The 18,350-nt window shown below is 32.2% G+C and overlaps 1 protein-coding gene across 3 annotated transcripts in view; it reads right to left on the bottom strand.

The window, feature by feature from the left end:
• Positions 1–898: 898 nt before the first annotated feature.
• Positions 899–18,350, bottom strand: part of LOC129952470 (TRPL translocation defect protein 14) — a 41,104-nt gene continuing 23,652 nt past the window's right edge. For 2 of the 3 annotated variants that reach the window (XM_056065062.1, XM_056065063.1), the window contains 6 exons: positions 6,610–6,738; positions 6,416–6,552; positions 6,138–6,351; positions 5,740–6,067; positions 5,496–5,677; positions 899–2,111 (listed from right to left, as the gene is read on the bottom strand). In XM_056065062.1, coding sequence (XP_055921037.1) covers positions 2,026–2,111; positions 5,496–5,677; positions 5,740–6,067; positions 6,138–6,351; positions 6,416–6,552; positions 6,610–6,738 — 1,076 coding nt within the window. In that variant the 3' untranslated portion in view covers positions 899–2,025. Of the gene's footprint in view, positions 2,112–4,861; positions 4,984–5,495; positions 5,678–5,739; positions 6,068–6,137; positions 6,352–6,415; positions 6,553–6,609; positions 6,739–18,350 lie in introns of all 3 variants that reach the window. The other variant, XR_008782315.1, reaches the window with a different exon arrangement.

Here is an 18,350-nt window from a genome sequence, read left to right as displayed (position 1 = left end):
AACTAAAGACGGAGCTACTTGGAAAAAGGCGAGTTGTTTGTATGTATGTTTATGTATGTATGTGTTAACCAGCATTTGGGTTCAAAGTTTGGACCGACTTCAAAACAAAAAGAAAAAAAAATTGGTGGACAATGAAGTCAAGAGGAAGCAGTCGGGCTTCAACGACAATAATTTAATAATCCTCACTGAATTTGAAGAAGCAATCGTCAGGCTAACTGCACTTGCTGAATCAGTGAAAGGAATACGTGGGAATGTATTTGGCATAGCTCAGCCTCCGACAGAAGAGTCTGAAACTTTGCCAAAATCAAATGACGTGTCGATAACATCTTGCCATGAGGCCGAATATGGGAGTGAAGATTTGTCTCCACATTGTAGTAGAGGGCCCAAAAAAGACACACCTGTGCAAATTCTACAAAAGCAGAATGATATTCAACAAGTTTTCAATTAGTTGTCTTGCAGCTGAATAAAAATCCATTGATTTATGCTATTTAATAAAAGAAATGAAATATACATATGTACATAATGAACTTACATTGTTTTATTTTCCGACATTTCTTTTACATAAGCTACGACCTTTTCTCACACAATATTAACGTTCCACAAATAATAACACGAATGACGTTCAAATCCACGAACATGCGATAGCGACAAATGTTTGACATTTTAGTCGAATCAACGGTTCTCATTTCGCCAACGGTAATACAAATTTCTCACACTCACACGTTTATTCATTCGACTAGCCAATGGTTATAGGGGTATAATATTATGACCCAAAAAATGAAACTAGGTACAATGAAAGCGCCAAAGAAAAACTCTTCTCATTGATCTCCAACTAAAATATTGCTGCTTTCTAAATTCCAAAAAGAAAATGTTTTCCAATACAAATAAAATCCAAGAGTTGAGTTTGATAGTGGGTGTTTACGTACATATTTAGTTTGTTTTTTATTTATTTTATTTTTAACAATAAAATTCATGATTTATCACCTAACATTCTTGTTTCTTCTTTAAAGTTCTCTCATGTAGCTACAAAGATCATTAATAATATTTAAAAGTAATATTCTTTATATTTTTTGTTTTGAAATAAATTTCATGTCTCTCTTTGGTAGTGAATCGCAAAACAAAATTAAAACAATTTAACCAAACTAAAATAAACAACAAAAATTTAAATGAAATTATATTTTTGCATTTAGCTATTTTGTACCTCTACTCATAACTACTATACATCATGATGGTCTTTCTATGTGAGTTACTTTGAATTTAGTTTATTCTTAAAAATAAGATAATATTTGACTAACAATTTCTAATTTAATTTTAAATGTTATTGTTTATTTTACTTTTATTTATTTTGTGTGTATAGTAAGTAAGTAGGTAATATAAATAATACAAGAGAATAAATTATCTTTTTCTCATAGTTTATATTTTGTTTATAATTTATTTAAGTTAAAACTTGTTTAAGTACTCAAATCATAAGTATAAGTTGTATGTATGTTTGTATATTTATGTAATTTAATTAAGAACATAATAATTAGGTTTGAATTTCGAGAGAGCAATCACAATGATTAATTTATTTTAAATTCAAAATAAGTACAGTCAAATATTGAAACAGAAAAAGTAAACAAATAAAAACAGAAAAACAGAAAAAGTAAAAAAAGCAAAAAAGCTCTTGAATAATGTTTTATTTTAATTCTTTTATCCAGCAAAGGCATTTTAAATCTAAATTATTATAATTTAGATAAAATGTAAATCAGCCAAATAAAAATAAAAATTAAAATCAGTTTACAATATAATTAATAACTTAATAAAGTGTTACTACATTGTTGAGTTTGTAGATAATAAATTTTATTCTCTTTTTGATTTTTGTATTTGTATTAAGATAACAATAAAGTTTTGATGTTGTTTTATTATCAGAATATAATTCATTTAATGTTTTTGCATTTCACTAAAGAAGTTTGCTACGTATAATAATTTTAATAATATAATAATAATCATAATAAAATATATATTTATATTACATATTAGTTAAAATTAACCCTTTGCATGACCGTTTACTATCAATTGCGTATTCGATACTCCATTTGTTTTAGATTTTTTAGAAGCTTCGGTGCCTTGGTCTATAAATAAAACAAACGCAATAAAATATATTTTAACTTTTTCTTTTCGTGAAAGGAAAACAAATATTTTCCCTAAAGTTTTTTTATTTTGTTGGTAAAAATGTAGGCCAATGGAAAAAGAAATTTTGGAAAAAAATTAAAACATAAAAAGGCAGATGATTAGAATTGAATGTGATAAGTAAAATTAAGTACAAAGTTATTTGCTACGTTTTTATATATGTATAAGAATTTTTCTACCACCAATGCACCAACTATTTTTTAAGGTTAAAGAAGAGTTATAGGTTTTTATTTTGGACATGCTTTCATAAACATTCAATCAAACAGATAAGAAAGTTGACTACAAACGAACATTTTTGAAATTTTCAACTTAAAAAACAAAATGTTCAAGCTTAATACTAGAAATGGATCGTCTGACCTTAAATGGCAAACAACATTAGCAACCTTGCGATCATATTCTGTTAGGGAAATTTACTTGCTTCATCTTGCTCAAAAACAAAAAAAAAGATCGCACACATTACAATATTTTGAATCTCTTTCCTATACTAATTTAAGAATCGAGTGTTTTATAAATTAGGGTTCAAACTGGAACAAAGCTTATGTTTTCGATTTGTATCGGTACTAAAATGTACTCCTTTCCGGTTGCATTTTGTTTTAAGAGTACATTTTTTAAATAAGACTTATTTAAGGGGTTGCTGTATGTCCTCATTTTAAAAACACGTGTACGAGTATGTCAGAATTTATTTCTTAGTTGTTAATACAAGTTCGGACTTTTTTCACATTTAATTCTAATCAAACATTTCAAGCGACATTCATTTTACAAACAAACAAAATTTATGTTAACTCTTGAAACATAAAAAAGAAGCATCTATAAAGCAACAAAATCAAATAAACAAATGAAGTATGAATTACTGATAGATGGTTGTAGTATGCATGATCGAAAAAAAGCTCATGAATTTCTTCTATTTCTTCAAGTTCATGAATTTCTTGTATTTTATTTTTTATATTTCATCTTCTTGAATTTTTATTTTAATATCATCTTTGATTTTTTTTACATACATAATTCTAAAATAAAATAACACAATTATTTTAATTTCAACAGCAAAAATATATTAGTTTCGTTTATTAAAAAATAACCTGCTTAATATGATTTGAAAACTCCTATAATTCTTAATGGCTGATTGTTATAAAATCGTAACCTGCACTACTTTAAAAACTATCAAGAAAAATGTTTATTTTATTTGTGTTTTCACTAAGGCTAAGATGTGTAGTTTTGAATTAAAAGTAAACCCAATAAATATATATAAACAAAAGGGAAACTTTTTGCTCGCAAACCAAGGTCAATTGAGCAATCAGGAATTAAAAGTTTCAAAATAAAAATCGCACTGAAAATAAGCCGAGGAACGCCAAATTTTTAACAATCATTTTAAGCGCTTTATCAGGTGTTAACAAAAATCTCCGATTTTTCAAAACTAGCTGAAAGTTTGCGACAGGAATTCAAAAATTAATGTTCAATATAAACTCTGAGAAATTGCATTCGCGGTGCGGTCATGGTTTCACCGCTCGAGTTGCCCGAAAAAAAACCGTTCATAAGAGCTCTAAACAGAGTTAAACGGTCATCAATCGAAGGATTTTGAATCCTGGAAAATGTAATTTTTGCAAACGGTCAAAGTTAAATATTATAATTATTTCTTTTAGTTCAGTTGGACAACAATTGTTATGGCGGAAACAAAGTATGAAGCTCCTTCTAAAAAATATTGTCGCAACAGTGAAGGATGGTGGTGATGGTTTGGGGTTGTTTTTCTGCAGCTGGGATTGAAAAGCTACATATTATTGATGGTATAGTAAACCACAAAAAATACATTGAGATTTTTAAACTAAATTTGGGAGAAAGTGCTCACAAATTGGATCCACAAAATTATTCACTTTCCACCAGGGCAATAACCCAAAGCATTAAGCTTATAACACACGTATTTAGCTGCTTTATAATTGAACTTGAACAAAACCTTGTCCAATCATTACTAAATAACTAGCTGTTATAATTGAAATATAAACACAAATCTTATTGACGGCAAAAATAAAGCAATGGGTATTGCAACTTTCTGTATAAGGCGTTTCGCCCAATTGAGTCATCATTTACATAGATGCTATCATCACGTTCTAAGACATATGCTTCAGTCGATGGCTATCGACACTATATAAGTTAACGACAACGATGTCAAAACGAAGATGAAAACTAACACCTTCCATGAGTCGTCTGAAAATGCCAACACATCAAACAAGTCGGTAAACCAACAGCGTTCGTGGGAACAACATTGCCGACATCGCCTAATTCCATCACCCTCGCGATGTTACCTGTGGGAACCATCAGCAGGGAAAATAGTATTTAAGCTAAGAACAAAATTGTCAATTGTATTTTTAACAAGCGGAAGCGCTGCTCAAATGAAAAATAAAGCAAATAATTAAATAAGTTATTTGCTTATGTATATAAAAATAACAACATTGATGTTCTGTAAATCTTATAATATTCAAGACACCTAGAATGTCAAAATAATGTTAAATAGACTGCTCTCAAGGTGTTATCATGATTTTCGAATTCTAAAATTATTCTCTTCACTTAAAATTATTTATTATTATTTGTCTGCTGTTACTTTTGTTTAAACCTCAAAAGCCTAAATGACAGAATGATAACTAGCGACATGAACGTTCACTAATCTCTAGCTCTAAACATTTAAGTTATCTTTCACAAATACCTTAGCCTCCTTGGATACTATTTTTTAATTTTAATTATTAAATTCTTAAAGAATCTTCAAGACTCTAAGGAGATTATAGAAGATAAAACTGTAGGTTTATCCCATAATTATGATTTTTGTTGCTAGAATTTAGAGGGAAAATACATAAAATTTTCTAAATATTTACAATTTCATTTGATTTTTAAGTTTTTTTTTTGTTTCTTTTTTTTTTATAAATAATTTAATTATATAAAAAAGAATATATGTGCGTGCATTAGAGAGAGAGATAGAGAGAGGTGTTTGTTTGTTTATACTATGTAATGTATTTACCTACATGCAATACAAGTTCTTATAAATCTAGTTTGATTCATTATTCAAAAATAAAAAAAAAGAATGAAACAAAATCATTCAAAATCAGAACCAAAACCAAAAGAGTGTTAAAATACAAAATTAATCAAAACTTAATTAAGACAAAACAATCTAATTTTAAACAAAATCAAAAGTACATAGTGAAGGTTATATTGTTTTTGTTTGAATATGTAAACTTTTTGTTTTGTATCTATGATATGTTATAATAATCTTCTATTCTAAAAGCATCATTCATCAGCGACATCGTCCTCGACTTCATCGAGGTAATGCTTACACTTTTCCTTACCATGCAATGAATGACAAAATTTCTTGGTAACACTCCAATCTTCTTTAAGTGATAGATTAAACATTGAGTAATCTGGATCGCCGGTTACCTCTTTGACTATGTTTAAGAATTTTGGCATGCAGTTCTTCAGGGCATCACCGGACAGTGATGAGTAAGTCTCCAAAAGAACGAGTCCCTTGCATCTAAAGAGATACATGAAAATTATTTTTAAGGAATAAAAATGCTTTAAAAAAATACAATGTACCTCGGATGACTTGGTTCTCTATAAATGTCCAGTTGAAAGTATTGATTGTTGATTAGAAAGCAACGACGTTTCTTGTAGATTGTAAAATGAGTGTAGTCACGCTGTGCCAATAAATTCATATAGTCTCGATGGGTTAGTTGGGTTTTTACCTCAACAGCCTGCCCGTGGAGGTGTGGCCGACGAATGGTATGGATGTAACTCCAGTGGTTCTTTTGACCACGTTTGCGTAGCCTTGCTTGTACTTTTGGTCCTGAGGATTGTAAATAGTGATGCACGACATCAAAGTCTTGAAACGGTGGAAATTCGGAATCAGGTGGTAGACTTCCGACTGAAAGGTTCAAAAAAAAGAAAAATGTATTATTTTTAAAGAGAAAGTATTATTTTAATGCTATATATACCCAGAAGTTTAAGTTTTCTTGAGCTGGTCTTAAGACGATCACCAATATCGATACCGAGTTTTTGGCATACTGCTTCAATGGAACGATTCATTTTCGATTCGAAATCTGTTGAATTATCAATAACATCGAAATATGGGTGCCCGACCCATGCAGCTGCTGATTTATAGTCCAATTCTCTGGCCATTTCAACACCTTCCGAACGGCAAGCATGATCCTAGAAGAAAAACTAATTTTAGCTTGAAAGTTCTCTTTTTAAACAAAACATACAATCAACTTACTTCTGTTGTATAAAATTCTTCAGCACCATTTGCAGCTGATACTAAATGAAGAATTTGATTATAACGATTATCTCTGAGTTCAATAGAATTCCAGTTGTTAGCCGCCATCATTTTTTCCCATTTTTCCTTTGAAATATCTTAAGAAAATTTATATTGATATTATGTAAGTTGGAGAAGATATATTCTAGACTTACAAGCGCTTGCATCCATAACACCGCGATCGCATATGATCAAACAGTTTCGATTACATGAATTACCAACTTCAAAGTAGGTATTTTCAATTTGTATCATGGTACGGATAAGGTTCTCTTGAAACTTATAAGCTACAAATTTAAAGTTTGTTTTTTGTTTAATTAAAATTATTATACGAAATAGAGATAAATAAAATATATGTAAAGCAATCATTTGTTTGCAGTTGGCTTGAGCTTAGATACGTTTGAAAAGTGCTGAAGATGAATAAGTTTTATGGGTAAGTGCTATAGGTATTCCACAAGATATTTTCGAGTAGTTGAAACCTATTGCCGAATAAAATATCCTGTGAAATTGAAAATATTGCTCAAAGACCTAAGCGAGGCATAGACATAATTATAATGATAATATTTTCACGGAATCTTTGGATCTCACTTTGATGTGTACGAGTGAAATTGGAATTAATTGGGTTTTCTAATAGGGAATTCACAACTTTGAATATAATTTGTGAACGCACCCTTTCACTAACTATCGTCAGTTTATTCATGAAATAAATAAATTGGGTGGCGCAACAGTCCGTTTGAGAACTTGGGCCAAGTGAATGACAACTCTCAACCATTCCTGTGTGCGAGTACTGTTGTCAGGAATGGAAGGGACCTACAATTTTAAGCCAAATCCGAACGGCAAATTTAAGAAAGTAGTTTTCATGACAAGAATTAATCTTGGAGAATTTGTCAATTCCTCGCAAGAGGCAGTACCCATGAAAAAAAAAAGTTTTCAGTTTATTCAGTGAACTTAAAATTTGTATTGATCTTGTGAAGGATTTTGCCAGAGTCAACAGAGTCTTTATCTGGCTTACTTTGAGGAAGAGGAGGAGTATCTCGGATGAGCTCACCTCTATTATTAAGGCGACTTATGAATGTTACGTATTACACGGAGGTAAGGAGAAGTTAGAAGTCCAAAGTACGGTCAGGCATACTGTCACTGACTCTGACAACATATCTAAAACATCTTGATTATGCATACGATGTATGCTTGCTATCTCATGGGATAATGGATCTCCATCACATGGCAAAAATCGTGGGATTGAGAATCAACACGGTAAAAACCAAAACGGTAGTTTTCAGTGATTTAAAAGAATGGTCTCTACCGTCGAGATTGAAGATGGTGTGTAGATGTATTAGAGGCATTATGTCCCGAGTTCCCAGTTTTACAGTAGAAGTTTAAACTCCACTTTCAGTTTAAACATTAGTTCAAGAATTTATTCGGTTTCACATTTTTATCTAACCCTTGAACTCGGTTCAATTTGCAGTTTCAGTTAACTGAAAGTATTCTGCTATTTAAACTTCAGTTCAGCATTTGGAACCACTTCCCACGGTGACATTTCAATATTTTTTCTAAGGCTATATTTGTTTTTGCGTTTTTCCTTTAGTTGTCGTATTTAGTTTTTAACGCATCCGTTGTCCGGGAATGGGATCTACTTTTCGAATTGAACTCATTTGCAATGGAATCCTATTCCGCGGCATTTTCTTTCCAATGTACTTTGTCAGTTTTTTTATTTTCCAGATTATTCTTTCTTTTCAAAACAAACTCCAATTCTACATCTGCTGATGAAATATGACTCGTTATTTTTTTTGGCACATGTTTGTTTTAAATTTATTTCCATTTTAAAAATTACGCAAAATAAAATAAACCCCTGCAGTTCGTCAACTAAACAAAATATTTGTTGTTTTTCTTTTGTTCTTTACCTCAGAGGGAGAAAGAAAAGACAAGGAAAGACATTTGAAAAACTTCTTAATGGCTGAATCACAAACACGCTGCAGGTTCGGCTTTACGTGACGTTTACGAGTTCAGCCATAGCATGCTTTCACTATGGAGCTTCGACCTTACGTTTCGTTTGACAATCGTGAGGAACGTTATGAAACGTAATGTGACATCAAACGGAAGCTCTAGTTCAATTATCTGAACATTTGCTTTTATTGACAGCTCAACAGCTGTAAAAAAATGTCAAATATATGCTCTTTGGAGGGATGAAATAATAGAAATGTCATTCAAAGCAACCTCGAAGCATTCCCACCGTAACGCAGACGAAGCCGAAGCTGAAGCGTGTTTGTGATTCAGCCATAAAAGTGACGATCTTGACACGTTACGTCACATTACAACAACAACAATGAACAATTACCGCGTTTACAAGGAGAATTGAATTCGAATTGAATCAGGATTTAGCTCTGTATAGACCTGAAATAGGATTACTCGATCCAATCCCACTGAAAGAGGTAAATCGAATCGAAACTTGTTTGTAAACCTGAATCGGGGAAACGAGTTATTGGTGTGTGAGGATTTGCTTGTTTGTTCTAAGCAAAAATACTCCATTTAAATGGAGTATTTTTGGTTCTAAGCTGAATTGAATTTGGCGCTAGTCTTTGTGTAGAGAGCATTGTTATAAAATCTGAAATTTATTTGAAAGTTATTTCCAGTACGCATACAAATAAAACCTAAATGTAATTTCGATTCCATTTGAATTCAATTCCTCGATTCAGTGCCACCATATACCTGGATCGAAATCTCAATTCGATTCCTCGATCTCATCTTGTAACCAGGGTAAATGCTGCCATCTACTTATCATAAAATCTAATTGAACGAAATTCAGATTTCACTCTGAAACCCAACTAACTAAAAAAATTGAACTTAGTTTAAAGTTCAGCTGAACTGAAGTTTTAACCTTCACTGTGAAACTTGGGGTAAGTTTAACGTCCTATGTAAATTACAAAAAATTTCTAGCGAAACTCTAAGTTGAGAACCGCACCTTTAAGAGCGTTACCTTCAATATAAAAAGTTCAGATATTCGCACAACAGGTTGGTTCAAAATATTGCTGCCGTTCAGGCTTTCGTAGCAAACGATCCTAATTGGGCATCGCTCAGACCATATTATAGCGTATTCGGCGTAAGGACCTTGGTTTAAAACCATATAAGATCAATGTGGTCTAAGAATTGCAGCCGATTGGGCAAGTTGTCAAGCCCTTATTGGAAATCCCTTTAAAAATAAGTATAGACATTTATAGGCATTTCTAATTTTTTTCGTTGGCAAAAATTCTGAGTATCGAATCGGAGTATAGAAAATAATAAATGAGGCACCGATTTGAAACGGTCATTAAATACTGGCCTAAGGATTCTTGGAAGCTTCGTTAATGAAGTTCGAAGTGGAAATTTTATGGAATCGATAAGGAATAAATAGGTCAATATATCAACAAAAAAAACTTAAGTAAATACAAAACAAGTTCAATTAAGGTTCATACGAAAAGAATTCGATTCGTAAATAAATTTTGTTTAGCTAAGAACCAGACACGTTGTAAGCAGTAAAAACGGCTTTATTTGTATATCTAACAAACGAAACCAGATACCTTAGCGACAGTGAAATAATATCTTATTTTTTTTGTTTCGAATTAATAAAAATATATTTGATATGGAGTAGATAAATGTATGTAGATAGGTACAGACTTGTGTGTACATAAGGATATAGTATCATAATTATTATGCATCATCAGAAGAAAAACAAAATTTAAATTAAAAATACAAAAACCTAACACAAAACAATAAAATTGGACTTTCGAACATATAGTATTCATATTTAAACTTAATCAAAAAGCTGGCTGCCACCGTCTTTGCTTGTCGTCGCTGTCGCTGTCGTCAGAAAGCAGAACGTTGAGCTTCGTCGTTGTGGATATCTAAACAAAATTTGAAAGTCTACGTGTCACGGCAACGACGACAAAGACAACGTTCTCTAAAATTTATCAATTTATTCAAAAATGTTCGTAAACGTACTACATACGACTATACCCAGTTAAAAGAGGCGCGCTCTAGACTAAGACTTTGATAAACTAGTGCGCATTTTTTATTTTTAGATTATTCGAAATAAAAGACGACATGTGCGAGATGAAAATGAGAAGTTGAATCTTAAAATCAAAATACAGGTGGCGGTGGCTGTGTTGGATGGATGGACTTTAGACAGTAGGCCTAGACAGTAGACAGGGTGTCCAAAGAAAGATACCTTATATGTAATTAGGTCATATGAGGAAAAGCGCACGTGATGTCCCTTGAGAACCTTGCAATTTATGCTTAAGTCAACAAAAAAAAAAGATTAGGGTGTGTTGCACCGAGCACATTTTTATTTTCACTAATTAATTTGTCAGTGTCATTGAAGGGGCTATAGAATATAAAAAAAAAGTCAGGCAGCGGGGTGTACCAAGTACACTGACAAGAAACGGAAATAAAATTAGAGTAGCACTTTTTTTTAAATTTATATAAGAAAACAAATAAAAATTACATCAGATTCTATTAATGGAGAATATTGTAAGTATTAGGAAATATCTTATGGGTGCATTACAATAACATTTATAATAATAAACACAAAAAAAAGATATATTACATTTGTAGGTATAAGAAGAATTTTGAATTGAATTGAATCTAAATTCTTTGAATTTTGTTTTGATTTTTCTAGAATATATCTTTGCTATTCATTCAGTTAGAAGTTTTCGACTTAATCGTCGTCGCGTCGTTGAAAACTTGGCATCTAAAATCAAAGATTTTTGCCAGAAATCGTTTAAGTGAAAATTATCTCTGATTGCAATTTTATGCTATCCCAGAGTGACAGACTATGGCAAATATCTCGAAACGTTCCTTTATTTGTATATTTTTACTTCGATTTAAATAAAACAAATCAAAAAGAAAACATTTTTAATAATTCAAAAAGAACAAAATGTTTCTTCTTTTTTGAAAATAAAAAAAAAATAATTTATTTAAAATCAAAAACTATGTATTAGCCTATTCAAAAAAAAAGTATCGTGTTTTTTTAATTTTCACAGGAAATTTAGAAACCGACGAAATACGCCCACTAAATTCGTCAAAAATGTGGGTGTGTTGAAAAATTGAGGCAACACAAACAAATATCAGTTTGGCATCGTTTTGTGTTTTTTGTTTAGTTTAATTTATAATGAAGGGGAAAGATTTGGCGGAGATTTTGCGATCATGAATTTAGGGCAAATAATAAAGAAAAATTTATTGACAATGAAAACTACATTAGAAAGCTTCCTCAAGGATATCAACGAAAGTTAAATGATAATTTAATAAAAATGAGCAATAAATCTTTCAATCATGTTTTATAAAAATTAAGGCCCCTGTGGTAGTAAACTGAGGCTTCACTTTACATTTTCGGCCTTGGTAAAATATTTTAAGTGCTTTTGATATTTTCGCTGAAAGCTTACTCATTTTTTGAAATTAGTGTGCTCAGATTTTTTTGGTGGTATCTGAACAAGATTTATTTTGTTTATAGCAAGTTAAAAGTTGTATCTTCATAAAATATGATTTTTTACAAAAAAAAAATTGATTACTTTTATCTTTTATCACTCATAAATTCGAGTACAACGAATTTAATCCTGAAAGACCTTTGCTTTGCGTCTTGATTGGAGGTCGTCTAAAATCCCTTTTCCTACAAACAATGGATGGTCATAATGGGAGATAGAGACCACTTAACACTTATTCGTAAAAAAGTTGGAATCCACATCTTTTAACTCGTGCTCAAAAAAGAGGACTGCTTTCGATTGGTTTAAAGAAGATTGCTCATAGAAAATCAATGGGGTGGATCAAGAGCAGTGCAAAATATGGAAACAGGTGTTGAATTAAGGATTTATGCCAATAAGAATTTAAATCAAAGTAGTAGACTGTTTTTTAAGATTTTCGAATTGTAAATTCATATTTCCAACAAAAATTGATTGTATTCATGGCGCATGGAACACAATTGAATTTTTTTTCATTGTATTTGTGCAACTTCGTGTTTGTGGTAATGAGTGCGGTAGAACTCAGATAATTTTTTGTTTAATTCTATTAGATGGGTAAATCTGTCAAAAAATCTAGATTCGTAGATTTGGTCTTAAATAAAAAATAAATCAATTTGTTTTGAACCATTGAATGCAAAAACAGAGGGAATTTGTGTTTTGACAGATCTGGATCAAGAATAAATTAATTAACTTAGCCCATGAAAACACCCATTAATCTCTTTCATAGATTCTAAAAGCAACCTTAAATTCACCTATTCAGGATAACCTATCCAACACGCACCCACTTGGAAGGAAATGTTTTGGCAGCTGGCTAATCAGATACTAATAGCTGGGGAATCAAACACTAGTAATTTGCCTTGCCTTCAAGTTCCTTATGTCATTGACACGAAATGTCAAATCTCAATGGCTGCGTTCAATCTCAGACAGATAGGGTATCTGTATACCTTTTGTTAGCGTAAAATAATAGCTGATCAAAAACAGGTGAGATGTCAAAAAAGGAATCCAAAGGTATTCAAGAATTTCTGGAGTATGTAGGTATCTGACAGAACAGCTGACTCAACACATGGTTGAATTTCAAGAAACAGCTAAAAGTTGTTTTTATTTTTTGGCAGCTATCTTAATTCAGCTATCCAACTCGTTCAACAAAGTATTTAAATCTCCACCTATCGAAGATACCCTATCCAACAGGAGATTGAAGGCAACGAATGACGATATCAGGCACTTTAAAGATAAGTCAATAATTTGTTTTGATTCTCTAGTGTCATCAAGCTTTATTTAAAAGAATGCAATTTTGTTTGGAAAGTTAACTGAATAATTAGCCTTATTTTTGTGCAGGCGTTAAACAAAGTTAAATAATTCTGGCTTTGCCCAATGTTCCAGATCAGTGGATGGATAGGTTAGGTTAGTTTAAAGTGGCTGCGGATATAGAACCCACACACTTAGTCCAAAAAAAGGCTTATTGTGACACCACATGAATCTAAAGAATTACTTCTTACTAGTCGAACCATTTTGAACTTTTTATAAAGCTAATAATCCTTATTACCTAGTTCACTGGGATTATCAAAAAGGTAGTCTCCCAGATGAAGTCTGCGTCATAGTGAAAGAACAGGGCAGGGAAGGTGAGAGATTGTTTCCTCTTATTTCCCATCTATACAGCTCCTGCAAGAGTAATTTGAGGCACACAAGTCGTATTGCGTGTCTGCCTATAAGACAGTGTCCTGTAAGGACACCTGTTACGGAGCTAATATGAGGTCTGCTTTAAGATAACAAGTCTTTAGAGCGCTTTAGGGCCAGTGGCTGCGCACGTTGGTAAATTGTGCCACCCAGAGTTTGTAAGAGCTGCTTTTTTTAGAAGAAGTTTACATAAAGCTAACGGTATAAATATCTTCTCCCTTTCAGGCGATATAGGTATGGCGGTTCCATTTTTAGCGAGTTCATCGGCTCTACAATTTCCTGTGGTCTCTGTGGCCCGGCACCCAACAGAGGTGAATGTTAAATTGCTGCGCCATCTCCATAAGAGACGATCGACAATCGAGGGCCGTTTGAGATTTGGTTGAGACACCGTCAAGAGATTACGTAGCAGCCTGACTGTCAGAGAAGATGCGGATATCAGAAGTTGATATCACGTTTTCTCTTAGCCAGAGGAGGAACTTTTTGATCGCTAAAATTTCCGCAATTCAGTGGCTGGAAGGCTACAAAAATTTTAATAATCTTTCAGTGAGTCAGTAGCAATTTCATTACGCTTGTACAGCTTAAGAAATAGGAAATGCAAATTCAAGTCAGTAGCAATTTCATTACGCTTGTACGGCTTAAGAAATAGGAAATGCAAATTCAAGTTCAAGACTTCAGGTCTTTTTTGATGTTTTGTGAAATCACATGAGCTGAAGTGGACTTAATAACGCAATCAGATAGCTCCTATATAATAATTTGCTTCCAGCTTGTTTGGCTGGCTTAATCTCTGCTTAGTGCTTTGGATCATCAACAGCGATATGTTCCGGGTTATATTGACAAACAAATAGAAGTGTATCACTTTTGTTTCTAAGACTGTATGTCAACTCTAATAAATTTGATCCCATAAAGATTAAAATTTAAAAGTTAGTATAGTTCAAAATATTTACCAAATGATGAAATTAAGTTGACAATACTTCAACAATAGTTTGTATACCATTGTTTTGGGAATATTTTCTTAAATAGAACCATTTCATTGTTAAGAAAATGCCGATAACCTCAATTATCTTAAAGCTTAGAATGAAAGTTGATTGTGTGACCAAAAAATAATAATTTTATTTGGCGGAAAAATTGCTCACAACTATTTCTTACGCTCTTATGTACATATGTATATTTAAATATATGTATGTATGAAATTGTTCTTAAAATAAAATAAATCTTATCATTAATTATTATTCACACCAGCAACAATTATATTTCATTAATGGTTTTAATTGACGAGCTTTATTTGTATGACTTATGACCCTAGTCACAATTTATTAACTGTGAATATCGAACAAGCCCCTTGAGCAAATATATAAATATATTTACAAGTATGCATGTACAGAAATGGAAAAATTTGTACTAATTTGTTTTTGTTGTTTTCATTTTTATATTGGCACATACGATCATCAATTTTATTCTAAAGGATGTTTTTTTAGACGTGTGGTTTTCAATCTAACAATAATTTCTTCGGAGTTGTTTTTTTTTTTGACAGCTGTCACTTGATTTATGCTCGGTTTGGTTTGACATTTCGTAATGAATAGACAAGCCCAATTTATTGAAGGAAGTTTTTGATGGGCGCATTATCTTGCGTTGGTGTGGCCTCTGGTGTTGCTTCCGAGAACGTGCGATTTAACGCTGGACTATTTTTTGAGGGGTTTTGTGAAGTCGATTGTCTATGCAGATAAGTCAGAGGTGATTGACGCCTTGGAAGACAATATTCGTTTTGTTATTGCTTATAATACGACCCAAAATCGGTCGAAAATTTTGTCTCTTCACTGGAATATATTTGAGCCAGCCGCGACGGCCACATTCCTCAAACCTTTTTTAAAACATAAAATTGCAAATCCATATCTTTATATAAACAAATCTAAGTTTTGGCCAACACATTAAATTACACTATATCAAAAAATTGTTCGTACAGGTGGTTCTTCAAAATAATAGCTAACGTACCTATTTAAAGAAAAACAGATTTTTAACCGTTCTTTTTTCAGTTTTGGTATTGTTTATTATATGAGGATTATAAACAAAACAAAATAAATTAGTACAAACTTCATGAAGAAAAAAAAATGCATCAAATAAGGCAAAGTAGGAAATCAAATGTCAAAAAATTTCACGTACAGTGATAAAAAACTTAATTATATATATGTAAGTTTTAGTAGCGAGTATGATAACCTTTCGCTTTTATAACATCCTGAAGGCGATTCTTCATAGAGAAAACTAGTTTTGAAGTGACTTCCGGCAAAATCTTGTTCCATTCTTCCAATGTAATGGCTTTTAGCTTTTAGCCTTTCTTCCTAAATAATCCCAAAAATGCTCAATGGCATTAAGGTAAGGGATTGGGGAGGATGAGGCAATTGCGATTCAACATTATAGAGAAGCCACTCCTTTACTATCCTTGATGAATGTTTAGGACCGTTGTCTTGCAAAAGTAAATAGTCGTCTTTAAGGCCAGTTTTTAAAGCGCTGGCTTTCAAATTTTTTTTTAAATTTGTAAATATTTGTTTTTATCCATTGTTGTTTCTATAAACACTGAATTTCCCACACCAATGGACCCAATAGCTCCCCAGACCATAAAATTTCCGCCTCCATGTTTCACCGTTGATTGCAAATTCTTCACATCTAATGCTGTGTTTGGTTTCCTCCACGAATCTGCGATCGTCCGACTCAAAGACATTAAACTTGCTCTCGTCAAGGAATAACACATTCTTCCAAGAATCTTCTGGTTTCGAAATGTATGCATTCGTATAGTTCGTATAGTTTTGAAACGTTTGCTTTGAACCGTGCGACCATTATATCCCTTTGAATGCAGAAAGTTCCGAAGTTTGAGGGTTAAGCGATATTCCATCATTTGCTTGAATGTCAGCAGCTATTTTAGGAGCACTAAACTTGGGATCAGCATTTACCATTCTTTCATTTTTTCGTTCCATATGAGCGTCTAGTATTTTTTTTTAACCTCTTCCTGGGGCCACTTCAAAGCTTTTATTTTTTAAATAATTTTTTAATACATATTGAACTGTAGACCGTGGTCTACCAATAGTTGACGATATCTCAGCATAACTTTTTCCGTCGTTTCTTAGTTTAAAAATTAGTTTTTTTTACTTCAAGAGGAACTTTTTTATGAGAAGCCTTCATTTTCAATTTAAAAGATCAATAGACCACGGCATACAGAGCCTAGATCTCTCAATATCATTACAATACACAGTTTACATTTCCAAAAGAACCGTTATTTCCATTTTGTTAGAGAAGAGAGCAGTGTACGAACATTTGTTTGATGTACGATCAGTTGTTTGACATTCCTGGCAAAATTCTACTAACAGTAAAAAAAAACATGAGGCAAAGCTCGAACATTTTGTTGCAGTTTTGTTGTATTTCCTATTATACATAATAATTTTATCAAATAAAGTCAATAAGCTCAGATTTGTGGTAGGAAGTTCATAGTTTAAGGGAAACCTATTTATTTTCAATTTCTTTACGTGCAATTTTTTGATGTTTAATATGTATGCATTTTATTTCTTCTTGAAAACCACACGTCTAAAATAAACACCCTTTACAATATAAAATAAAACTTAAAACGTACAATAAAAAAAATGAAAAATACAGAAATATCTTATTTCAGCCGGCACAAACTCAAATGATTTTATTAACTGAATGACTATAGTTAATAACATTTAATTGCACGTGATTTTTTGTTGACAGATGGAGGGCAATTACAAGACGAATCATAATTGCACACTCAATGTCAGATAAACTTCCTCATCACAGCTGAGCTGATGAGTACACAGTTAGTTGTTTAAACTTTAAAAAGTGATTTTCATTGAATAAATTAGTGAATGACACTTTTTGTGACATCGAGTGAGGGAGTTCAATAACGGCAACTGGGATAACTATGATTTTTGTTTTTGTTCATCTTAAATAAATTAAAGAAATACAAAAAAAAAATACACACAAAATAGTAAAATTTTACATCCCCTGTTCCTCTTGACATGCGTGTAGCCCTTAAGTCTGAAGCAAGTTGTGAGCACTTAAATTTTGTTGACAGAATACTGAATAACACTATCGATAAGTCAAAGTGAAGATAAAATAAAATGCTCTGATAAGCATTTTCACATACTTTTTATATTAAGCTGGAAGAAAGTAAATAAAGACATTTCCTGCGTCCAATACCTGATAATTGCGCACTAGATTTTTTGATATCTAGCTTCTAGACTTTCTAAGCTACGCTAGGCTAGCTGTCATAAAAAGCTAGATGACTTTAATGGCTGAATCACAAACGCGCTTCAGCTTCGTCTGCGTTACTGTGGGCCTCCTCGAGGTTGCTTTGAATGATACTTCTATTATTTCATCCCTCCAAAAAGCAAATGTTTTGTTTGTTGACTTTTTTTTTACAGGTGTTGAGCTGTCAGACAAAGCAAATGTTCAGAGAATTGAACTAGAGCTTCCGTTTAGATTACGTTCTTTTCCTTACGATTGTAGAACGAATCGTGGATCGAAGCTCTATTGTGATAGCATGCATTGAATTCCTATGGCTGAACTCGTAAACGTCAGGTGAATCCGAAGCTGAAGCGTGTTTGTAATTCACCCATAAATGACATTTGCTGACATTTTAATTGAATAGATGGGGGTTAGGGGACATCATATGCATGTTTCAATTTTACAGCAACAAATCATATAGTAGAAGCCTTAACCTGCCGGTCCAATTT

This window comes from Eupeodes corollae, chromosome 3 (assembly GCF_945859685.1).
Source record: "Eupeodes corollae chromosome 3, idEupCoro1.1, whole genome shotgun sequence".
NCBI lineage: Eukaryota > Metazoa > Arthropoda > Insecta > Diptera > Syrphidae > Eupeodes > Eupeodes corollae.
Note: the sequence above shows the minus strand (reverse complement) of the source record. Positions and strands in the feature narration are given on the sequence as shown.